We start from the raw sequence: 11,608 nt of genomic DNA, 5'->3' as shown, positions 1-11,608 counted from the left end.
TACTCGGCATAATCTTTCACGTGATTCAGTTTATTTTGAAAAGTCTCAACAGGATCTTGAGCTTTATTGTGAAAAGTTTATGTGGAACAAACATGCGGACACCCGATGGTTTTACCGTCATTGTTGCTAATGACAACGCATAAAAACAGGCGCTTGTCCATCCTTAGTGTGGTTATATTAAATATAAAAGAAAGAGAGAACTTTAAGAAATTAATATAGCCACTACAGTGACCATCAAAAAGATGAAACAATATTACTGTAAACAGTTTATTTTGCGACACCACGAAACAAACAATAGCGTAAAATGAAACGATAGACGTTTTTATATGTTATCCGATATATAGCGTTATATCGAACAGCCCTAGTCCAGATCCATCCACTCGATGTTGTCGACTGATATCATACCACACTTGAAGTTAATCCATTCATTTGTGTGAAGCCTTTTTTTTTTCTAAAATAAGAAAACCTCTGGCTCCTGGTGAAATGTTGATGTAATCCTGGAGGGTAATGTGCAAAGTAAATGACATTGCCACCAGTGGAGCCATAACACAGCATGGCTGAACACCAATCATATCATCTTGGGTCTTTAAATAATTCATTAGATTTTTCTTGTTGATTCTTGTGGAGCATCAAGGGCCTCGCTGATGTGTTTTTGATGCTTTGAGCCTCACAGAGTTAATATACAACGCAGCACATCGGGTGTTGGATACAGAGACAATACTTGTTACTGGGTCCTAATGACTGTAGTCTAGAGAAGAATAAACACTCCAAGGTTCTCTGCACACCAGTCAGCTGCTGTTTTTAATTGCTTCATGCACAAAGTATTGAACAAGCAAGTCATAAATTAGCTTGTTTTTACTTGGGGGCATTTCTTGGAAGCAACTCACGAACAACATGAGCAACCACATCTCAGGGGTCCTCTTTGCTTCACCCAACTCAAAGATCTGCTCAGTGACTATAGAGCAAAAGCAGTGGGAACACTGACTCAATCAGCTGTTGCCTTTTTGCGCTCTTCCACCATTAGCCACAACATTAAAACCGCAGACAAGTCAAGTAACATTGCCTTATTAGAATGCAGAGTTCACTTAAGACACATAAAACCCACCTAAACATTGTTGGATTGTCCTCCTGGGAGAGGCTGCTGTCAATGTGTCAATGCCACAGCGCAAAGAATCTAACCAGAGCCAGGTGCATCAATCCGGCCACCAAACTGCTCAACTCCCAATCCAGTCAGGCATTTATGGGAGACAAGTCTCATCCTGAAAGGATTTTCTCCAGCTTTCCTAATCCAGAAACCACATGACACCCCCAGAGGTCCCTTGTGCCTGACCCAGTAAGTCACAATAGGGGTCTCACACTGTGTTAGGCAGCTGGTTTTAATGTTGTGGCTGACTGGTGTATAGCTATTAAAACAAAGAGAGAAAAACCAGGAAATAAAGACATTTGGACAAGACGACAAGTGCAACATGGGTTTATTGTCAAACTGGTTATTAAGACATGAACTCAATTAATGCCATATCAAATCTTAAACTCCGCTGTAGTAAAGTGCAGATTCACATCAAGTTGCCCTGGGTGTCCTCAATACATTTGCTATGTCTGCTTTTTTTCTTTTTAAACTGTAATATGAAATCCTAAGAATTATGAAAAGCCCTTTTTTAAAATTTCCAACCCACACATCTAAAGCTAATGTGCAAATGAGATAATTCACAAAGCTTTCCTATTCTGTATGTAGAGGCATCCTCCCACTCGTGTCTTCAACTCCTCACACAGCTGGATGACAGCTGTATAAGACAAACAGATCTACCCTTGCTCTGCTCTAGTTTGGAGTGTAGGTGTTGTCATGAAAGGTCTTCTGCAGTGATTGGTTGGTTGATATGTTGCTGCACGCGAACAGTGGGACAATGTTTACCCAAACGTTTTTTTGGGGGGGGGATAAAAATTATTAAAGAACGACAGTATTTAAAGGTCGGCCATGTATGAATGTTAAAGAGGTCACTTCTGTGTACGAGCCTGCACTCGCCAGCGGTTGTGAACTGTTAGTTTGGCCGCTGTGGTTTCTACTGGCAGTCACGTGCATTGTGGAATCTCCATGAGCGCCACTTCACCAAAATTCCCATTGTCAACAATTTGTGTAAAGTCAAACAAAAAACAAAAGCAAAAAACCCACTCTGCTTACAAGGAACGCACCGTGGGGGGGCACTCGCATTTCTTTCACACACGCACTCACGCAAAAAAAAAAACAAAAAACAGTTGCTCAAATTCATTCACTCGTCTTACAACAATCAGTACAATGTTTTTTTGCACCCCTCTCCCCCTCCTTTTTGAGTGAAGTAGGTGGATACTGAAGAAAACGGCAGCAATGAGGTAAACACAAAAACTCATGAGAGATATTGCACAGACAAGTGCCGGCACAGAATACAACAGTCTCTCTTTCCAACAGCCTAGCCTGTGCATAGAAAGAATAAAGCACTTATGGTGTTTGCACGCATTAAACCCTTCTTGTAAAGCTTTGTTGTACACTTAAGTGGGAACGACAAATGAGTCTCGAATCCACAGCACTTGGCAGATGTCCAGATTTGCATGACCAAAAACTAGGTGTATTTGTAAAAGTACAAAAGAACTAAAACAAAAAAAAAAAAAAAAAAAAAATTCTAATGACTGAGGAAGGGTCCATGACTGTTGGCAAACCAAAAATATTTTTTAAAAATAATAATAACAACCTGAACTCCCAGTATATGTAGAAATGCCTTGAGACTGAGAAGACGTGAGCAGGCAATGTTGAGACTGGGTTGCAGCCAGCATGGAGAAAAATCTCTCAAGTTTCATTTAATAAATAGAAGTCGATGAATATGCAAAAAAAAAAACAAAAAAAAAAAAACCCTCAAGCAAAAATACATAAACCCCTTTGCTCAGTTCATCCAGAGATGCAGCTGTTTGTGTCAATGTTGCAATCCACTCCTGATGCATCCCCAAAAAAATTGGGCCAGTTAATCCAAATCATTTTAAGTCCATCCTGGTTAGTTGAGGACTTTTTGTGTGCACTTAATTCTTCCAACAAGTCCATACTCTCCATGTAGTTTGAATTTGCAAACCTAACCCACATAATTGTCTCTGTTTTTCAAGCACCCTGTGGGTGAGGCGTTGAGATTATGTTGCTCCTTTTCACACTTTTCCCCGTGCACCCATCCATTCTTCTCCACTCCTTCACAATCATTATCTGTGGAGCAAGACGAAGGCCTCCAGTTTCTCTGGGATGTTTCCCCGGTAGTCGAGGCCGTGCTTGATGATAGCCCTGGCGGCTAGGCACTGCAGAGTGGTGTGGTTAATGGGCTGGATGACATTCCTGGCCAGCTCCTTCTCATCCAGGAGGTCGCAGGCCGTTTGCTGGAAGGCGTTGGTGCTGTCGAAGTGAGTCCCGCAGGAAATGAGCAGGTTCATGATGTCAGGGTGACCGTTGGATGCCGCTATGTGGAGGGGGCTGGTGGATACAAAGATAATAGATCTGTAAGAGGATTATCCTGTACAACATACAAGCACACATGTCTTCTTATCCACTTTCTGCCATTTTCCCCCAGAACAAATCTAGGTGAAAACTAAAAGCTGGAGAGTGTGGGTGAAACAGAAGCGCGATATTTAAAAACAGACCTGTTGTCATCGTCATCTCGACTGTTGACATCTGCCCCACACTCAAGTAGGATTGAAGCGACCGTGAGGGAAGGGAACTTGCAGACGGGATAACGGCCCACGCAGGTAGTGTTGCGGTCGACTGCCAAGTGCAGTGGGCTGAAGCCATTCTTACCACATGGGTGGAGCTTCAGGAATCTAGAGATGCAACAGTGTCAGAATGAAAGGCAAAGAATTATGAATATGAACAATAAGTTTGATTAAACTAATGTTTTTTTTTTTTTAAATCAACATTACTGACAGAATTGCAAAAAGCCTGTGGCAAAGGTCAATTAACATCCTGCCGGTTTGCTAAAAAAACGGTTGTATATGTGACTGAAAGGAACATTAACAAAAATCACTGTCACAGGAAACTTTTAGACCCTTCCAACTGCCATATTGTGTACAGAGACATATGTGACCTTTATAAACAACACTGAGGAGATTTTCAATAGGAACACACCTATAGATGGTCTCCTTCTTGAAATGGTCCTGCTCTGCAGTACATGGCACCTTCTCTAAAAGACAAATGAGGTGGAGAATAATTGAGAGGGCCTTGCTGAGCTGAGCAGGGTCAGGAGGCATTGGTCCACTTTGTTTAATGGCTCGTTCAATCTCCATCACACTCTTGGACAGTATCCCCATCAAGTCCTCAAACGACACCGATGTCCCCAAGAGCCCCTTGGCCCTGTCCTGCAGCATGAAGGAGAAGAGCTCAGCGAATGACAGCAGGCTGGAGGAAGTCATGGGACTGAGGGGGTCCAGGTTGCTTTGTTGCATGTCCAGCGCGTACTTCCACAGATTTATGCAGCGTTCGAAGTTTCCAGAGTCAGCATAGACGGCACCACGGTAACGGATGTAGTAGGAAGTGTCTGGGTGTTGTGGACCGAGGATTCGCTCTCGGATGAGCAGAGCCTGCATGCGCATCTCATCTGGGTCAGAAATAAGTCCATCCAGCTCTTCTGCGTTTGTTACCTAGAAAGCAGATTTAAAAAGTAGCAGAGTGACTTGTGACTTCAGCACCAAGACGCATATCGATATATGGGTCTTGGATTTAATCTATATAGCTAATTAACAAAGTTTTAGGCTACATCTCCAATACTAAAGACCAGAGTGTAACATTAAAGGTTTTCCCCAGAAAAATGAAAACATTTACTTTTTCCATCTTGATATCAAAATGTGACATCATGTGAAAAGAAAACCTATTTCAAGAGCTTTAAACACATTGCAAGCCCACTTTAAGGTGGTGCTGGGTAAATGCACTCACCTCTCTAGCATAATCGTATGCCATGATCAGCTGCTTGGGTTCCGGCTTCTGGATGATGTTGTTACTGTCCATGTACCTCAGATCCATGGCTCTTTTCCAGTATTTTAAAGCTCCAAGCAGATCTCTTTTTTTGTCTACAAACGTAGCTCCCAAGAGCTCCAGGGCATCAATGCGCTCTGTGTGCCTCGTCTGCAGAGACAAAATATGTGATTTATGTGATCCTCACACAACTCTACACAAACAAACTTTAACTGTAGGTGACAGGAAGCCTGACCTGCTGATGCGTAGTCAGGTAGTCTACAATATTAGTATGGCCTGTAACACTGGCAGAAAGTAAGGGTGTCATGCCGTAGCCATCCTGCTCCATGGTTGCGCCATACTGCAGTAACATCCGCATGATCTCCAGGCTGCCTGACTCCGCACAGTCGTGAAGCGCCGTGTTGCCTGTGAACAAAGAAGACGCATGTTGTGCAGTGAGTTAAACATAAGACCTAGATTAGCTCACAGAAGACTAGCAGGAATTCAGTTTGCAAATCCATGACTGCATCCATCCTATTACCTTGATATAGACTTAAGGAATTTCTCTCTCCATGTTATCATAAGCTGGTAATTAAAAAAAAAAAAAAAAACATTTAAAAGGCTCAATGACTGATGCTAAAGTTCTTATGGATGCTACCACTTTACATTTATTTATTCCATAAGATGAGTCATATTCACTTTTTTTAGCGGTTTCATCAGTTTTAGAACAGAAAAAGAGAATCAACTTCTCCAAAGGATTTGAGCAAACAGACACACATCACATGAAGTATTTTTCAGCACAACACAGACAAAGAAAAACAACAACAACAAACAAACCAAAAAAAACCATGCAACACAATAAAAAACTAACAAAAAAAAACAAATAAGCAGTTCAAAAGACAAAGACAAATATGAATGTCTAACTAGGAAGAGCACAAAATGCATTCTTTAAAAGTTTAATCCATTTAATTTAGTTTCCTTTTAATTGATAATGTTCCATTCCAGGGATACCAGAGATCTAGTTTAATCCAGTTTAGCAACAAAAATAAGACATCTCTCCACCTTGGGGGTTTCCCAGGAATTTACCAAACTCAAAACAAGGAAGTACTCCCAATCACACTTCTGTTTAACTCCATTCACTACTGAGACTAAATACAACTATTAAGAGTCAATAAGAAGAAGACAATTAGTCACCAAGCTTCGAGTACCTTGGTGTTATTGTGGTGCTGAATTTCAGAGAAGCTGTTCTGATAACAGTTTCTTACGACTGCAAACTTACAGAGTGAAAATGCCTGAAGCGCGCTTAAATTAGCATATCAGACCACCGTATGGACCTATGTGGTTCACCATTAAGGAAAACACAGGGCCAGACATTTGTACAACAGAAAAGTCTGAGAAACTCCACTGGTTCTTTGGACTGCAGGACGTAAAGGTGAGTCAAGGGCAGATAACTTCCATCATGAATTGTAAGAATATTTAGGGATGACCACAAACTTCCAATGCCACATTCCTCAGATAAAAGGGAGAAATTGCACTTTGTAAGGTGAGCTAAGCTATTGTTAAAAAGAAAAAGGGAGAACCTATTACAAACAATTACAGTGAAAAATGAAGTTCCACCAGCAGTGTTTTCAGTCTTGACTTGTTTGCCTTCGTTGGAGGGTATGTCACATTGTCAGTGAAACCGTGCAAGAGTCACACAGTGGTATTGTAGCCAAGGAAAAAAACAACAAAAAAACAATAAAACAAACCCACAATTTGAAAGTACAAAAAATAACATTCAAGATCACTCATGGAGCAGAAGCAGGACCATTTCCACCACTGCTACATTTACTCAAGTCTGGCATGTTAAAAGTAGGTCACTCAGTCCTGAAAAATCAGGTTCAGTTTTCCCCAAAGAGGAAGGGATCTACAGACACACACACGTGCTTACTGAACTTTGAGTCCCATAAAGATAAGTAAATCCCTTTGAGGAAATTCAACACATGCCATGACTGGGAATTATAAACACTTCAAGCTCACCCCCCTTTTTTTTTCTTCTGGTTAACAGTGCGTTTGTTTTTCTTTCTGCTCTCTGAGGCTACTCCACACTCAGTCAGATGAGACCAAACAGGGTTAGTTTGGGATCAACCAGCAGTTATATTCTTTGGTTTCTGCAAACATAACAATTCTGGACAGAAAACTGCAGCAGCAGCAGCAGCGCTACAGTTTCCCCCCTCAGTTAAATATGTACAAGCAAAACTGGGTAAACAACAAGAAAGCCATGTTTATACTAAAAAATGGTTTAAACTGACTTTTGATTATATAATCAGTGTTTTAATGTGGTTTGGATAAATAACACTGATTGGAAAAACTTCAAGAAATGATTTAAGATTTGTTTGTCTGCATTAATCGATTCAAGATGACACCTCACCAAACAGGTTATTTACTGAAAGTCTTTTATGAACTGAAAAGTGATGACTTTTCTGAGAAGGAAGTGAGCAGGGCACAACTTCTGAAGCAGTCTAGTCATCTGTGATTATTTTGTCAGGACTGTTTTTCTCCTCTAACTTGCTCACTTTCCTGCCTAAACATAAGCTTTATTGTTTTTGAAAAGTTTCCAGTCATATCTAATAATAGAGATTTACCCTCTTATGTCAATACAGCTGTTTTGTGAAAAGCAGTGTAGAGAGGGTGGTTTGTGCCCTGCTCTTGAGTTTAGTGCTAGTCACAGGAAATTAAGTATAAGCTTCAACTATATAGTTCTGATCACACAAGAGCTAAAAGTAGGGACTTTAATGTGCCAATCTAGGTAGGTATCCAAAGGTCTGTGGTTGTAATTCACTGTAAAACCGTGAATTCAAGCCTACCAAAGCAGCCGTTTCCATAGAAAGAGAAAACAATGAACATCCTGAGAAGTTAAGTGCTTTTATTTTTAACCACACGTATAAAAGACAATGATCTTAAAGACAAATTCTTATTGTTCCTGTATTTAGAAAACACCATCCAAAGTATGAGCTTCCAGACACACCCTGACACACACGCACGCATCCAGGCTGACGTAGCTAGCTTGCAACTTTCCACTGTGAAACCAGAAGTTCATGATTTGCTGTTGAGTCATTTCATACAGGAAAAAAAGCAATTGCAAATTAGTTAATTTTGTCATCCGATAACAAACCCTATATTTGGATGCATGCGTGTCACGTGCATTTTGCCCATTTGTTGCTCGATTTTCTCAAACTATCTGCTATCGGCTCAAAAAAAAAAAAGGAAAAAGAAAATAGGGCTTATCATCCATGTAGTCAACATTTTACTGTGGAAAGCTTTTTACAGACTCACCTTTGATGCTTTTCCTGTTGACATCTGCCCCTTTCTCCAGCAGGTACTGCGCTATCTCCTTGTGCCCCTTGTAGCATGAAATCATGAGACAAGTATGGCCGTGTCTGTTGGCTACTTCCAGGTCAGCATTGTGCTCCACCAGGTATTTCACAATATCCAGGTGGCCGTCAAAGCAGGCCGCCCTCAGGGGCGTTGAGTTGGTCAGCGTTGTGCTGTTGACAGAAGCTCCGTGACCCAGCAGGGACTGGACTACCTTCAGATGTCCCGCTGCCGAGGCAGCCCAGAGAGGGGGCGCCCCCTCGATAGTCTCCCCGTCAAAGTTCACCGATCCACCGACCTCGACAGGAGCACTGCAGCACTCCAGCAGATACTCCACCAGGTCCAAGTGGCCGTACCGGGCAGCCATCAGGAGCGGGGTGGCCCCGTTTGTCTTCTCGCCCATTAACTTGGTCACCTCGTGCCCATCTTTGTTCTCCAGCAGCTTCTGAAGCAGCCGGAGCTTACCATCTCTGGCTGCGTTAAACACCGCGGTCTTTAAATCCATCCCCGAGACTTAAATTCACGGTTTAATGGTAGTTAAAAAAATGGCAGCGCTGTCTGTCAAACAATGGGGTCGACGACCCGTGGATGTGTAAGGTCGCTGTGGACAGGTGAAGCTTGGCAGCCTTTGTTTATAACAAGCTTCGACTTTCTAGCTAACTGTTAAACCAATGCGCTACCTTTTCTTGTTGTTGGGGATTAAAATCCGCAAATAGTTCGTGACTTTCTAAATCTCCAGCTTTAAAAAGTTGACACCACTTAAATCTTAATCTATATTACTAACTCAGACGTTTTTAGCCCAGTTAGCAAAAGTGGCTAGTCAACTTCCTCGATCCGTTTAGCTAACCGACTAGCTCCGCTTAGCCGAACCACTCTTCACCGCTGCTCATCCACTGACATGTCCGCTCCACTCGAGAAGCCCTTCTTCCTTAGATCTGTCCCCTTCGCTGGTCATTGTTCCCCAGCATAACGTTACTCCTCAGTGGGTTATTTATATTTGCTTTCCAAGGGCCGAAGTGTAGAAATCCACCCCCACCCGTTTACGCTGCTGCTGCTTATGCTAGCTTAGCCAGGAAAAACGACGTTCAGTCAAACAAGCGAGGGGATATCCCCCACTAACCGTGCCGCGTTTCTCTCTCACAGACACACCTCGTCCCCTTCCAAAAACCAACAGGCGTTACCACAAAAACGGCAGGTTACCAGTCGTCCACACAGCCGCTCAACAAGCTGGCAGGTCCGCCAAAGGAAAAGAAGGTAAACAGGGGAGGCTAACTAACCACCCACGGCTCAACCGGATGATCACGACTCGGTTTGTGTCAAATCACAAACCCGACGCAGTCTTTTTTTTTTTCTCCAGTGGAGCACATGATTGACAGGTGGACAGCCAATCAGAGAGCTGGAAGCCCTGTTACGCAGACAACAACAAAGAGTTAAAAGAGAGTGTTTTTCAAGCACCAATGAATTTTCTTACTACCATAGAAAGAGAAACAGAGGCACAGGAAAGACTCAAATACTGCACTGATAGCTGAGGAAGACACACGGTAATGCACATCCTCAGCAGCTTCCAGAGGCAGTTTGAAATTAAAGAGACAGCATGAAAAATGATTAAAAAAAATTATATTAATGACTATACTTATTTATTTATGTATGAAGTTATTCATTCAGTCTGATCTTTTATTTTTCCTTTAACTTATTTGTTAGGGTTAGATCAACTATTGCAATAAAAACGCGGGACTCACAGTCATTTGGAGATTCCAGTCCCACTAACATCTGCATCAATACCCTGTAATACATTAATCATATATTGTATGCTTTATTTATTTAGTTTGCAAATTATTGTTTTTTGTTAATAACTGTAATATGCTTGGTCAGGACAGTGAGACAGGTTGATGAGGCCAGACAGGATTCTTTGTTGACACTGATGTTTGCAGATGACATTGTGATCTGTAGAAAACAGTAGACAGTAGAAAACAGGTGAAAGAGAGGTTGGAGAGGGGGGAGTTATCACCTTTTTTCAAGCATTTGTCTTAGGTGAATGTAACTGACATGTATAGATAAACCACAAGGCATAGAAATATACAATCATACTGAAAGTAAAGTCACGTTTTCCTATATGGATATATATTTAATAGAATAAAATCTTGTATAACAATTTTTCACCATAAACTTAATGGGGATAGGTGTCTGATGAGTGTAGTAGCATATAGTTATTTTTGTACACATACCAAGGTCTTGCAATCATATGTAGATGTATGCATACATTTTACTGTATATAAACAGAGAACGAGTCCCTATTGATCTTCTAGTTATATAAATAACATCTACCACCTTTTTATTTCAACTTTTCTCACTTTGATTATGCACATCAGTTTGCCAACAGTACAAATGCACCAAATAATACTATAACTTGGGATATAGTTATAGTTTATAATAACAGAACCCAGAAAACATATCACGTGTTCAAGCTGTGTTTACCCCTGCACAGCATCCACTCTTCTTTGACAATCTGTAAATATCTGTGAACTTATGAGACCAGGTGTTGGACTTCTGGGAGATGACATCTGTAAAAGTCCCATTCATGTCTGATTCTAGATGCTCAACAGTTCTGGGTGGGTCTGCTTTTTCATATTTATTCATTTAGCTGCAAAATGTTTTCAGTTGGAAAAAGGTCTGGATTGCATGCTTGGCAGTTCAGCACCTGGACTTTTCTACTATGATGCCACGCTGTTGTAATAGCGGAATTATATGATTTAGTCTCGTCTTACTGAAATATGCTATGTGCAGGATCCATCCATCCATCTTCTATTGCTTAGCCAGGTCTGGGCCATGCGGACAGCAGTTTCGGCAGAGATGCCAAGACCTCCCCTCCCCAGCCACTTACTCCAGCTCATCCGAGTGAACACCGGGGCGCTCTCAGACCAGCCAAGAGACATCATCTCTCCAGCGTGTCCTGAGTCTACCACGGGGCCTCATCTAGAGCTTTTCCACATTCTACTGTGAATAAAATGCAGGTTTATGAGTTTTTCTACACAACATTCTACACACTTCCTAAAGATCGAGCTGTGTGTAAATTTGTTTTTTAAAATGAGAAAAATAATTAAATAAAGAATAAGACTGCATGTGACAAAGGAAATAAACGGAGTCTTGACACCCCTGACCTAAAGGAAACCATGAACATGCTTTAGAAAATTGTGATGGCCTTGACAATATCACCCCCCTCAGGATAAAGGAAGCATGAGCAGATTGTGTTATCTAGAAACCCAACACCTCAATGTACAGTTTATTAATTAATGGTGACTAAATAAG

General features: G+C 41.5%; 1 protein-coding gene and 1 long non-coding RNA gene across 2 annotated transcripts; one reads left to right on the top strand and one right to left on the bottom strand.

Annotated features, from left to right (window-relative positions):
• Positions 1-1,455: 1,455 nt before the first annotated feature.
• On the bottom strand, positions 1,456-9,654 carry fem1c (fem-1 homolog c). Its single transcript, XM_085294648.1, has 6 exons — positions 8,264-9,654; positions 5,205-5,374; positions 4,931-5,119; positions 4,127-4,638; positions 3,646-3,822; positions 1,456-3,478 (listed from the first exon to the last, which is right to left on the bottom strand). Exons 1-6 carry the CDS (start codon positions 8,805-8,807, stop codon positions 3,214-3,216), a joined length of 1,857 nt encoding a protein of 618 aa, XP_085150774.1. The 5' UTR covers positions 8,808-9,654; the 3' UTR covers positions 1,456-3,213.
• LOC146562669 (uncharacterized) lies at positions 8,016-11,592 on the top strand. Its single transcript, XR_014894669.1, has 3 exons — positions 8,016-8,913; positions 9,446-9,556; positions 11,116-11,592. It is a non-coding gene; the product is annotated as an uncharacterized LOC146562669 (long non-coding RNA).
• Positions 11,593-11,608: the final 16 nt, after the last annotated feature.

The sequence above is a fragment of the Mchenga conophoros genome, linkage group LG12, assembly GCF_057382185.1.
Source record: "Mchenga conophoros isolate Kocher_MC1m ecotype Shallow Benthic linkage group LG12, M_conophoros_male_GT1.1, whole genome shotgun sequence".
Classification (NCBI taxonomy): domain Eukaryota; kingdom Metazoa; phylum Chordata; class Actinopteri; order Cichliformes; family Cichlidae; genus Mchenga; species Mchenga conophoros.
Note: the sequence above shows the minus strand (reverse complement) of the source record. Positions and strands in the feature narration are given on the sequence as shown.

Bases quoted from the DNA above. Each gene is read 5' to 3' on its own strand.
- fem1c (XM_085294648.1), bottom strand. From the start codon at position 8,807: ATGGATTTAAAGACCGCGGTGTTTAACGCAGCCAGAGATGGTAAGCTC. The intron at 4,639-4,930 runs GTGAGTGCATTT...TCTGCTTTCTAG, and splicing joins CATACGATTATGCTAGAGAG to GTAACAAACGCAGAAGAGCT. The intron at 3,479-3,645 runs GTCTGTTTTTAA...TGTATCCACCAG, and splicing joins CGAGATGACGATGACAACAG to CCCCCTCCACATAGCGGCAT.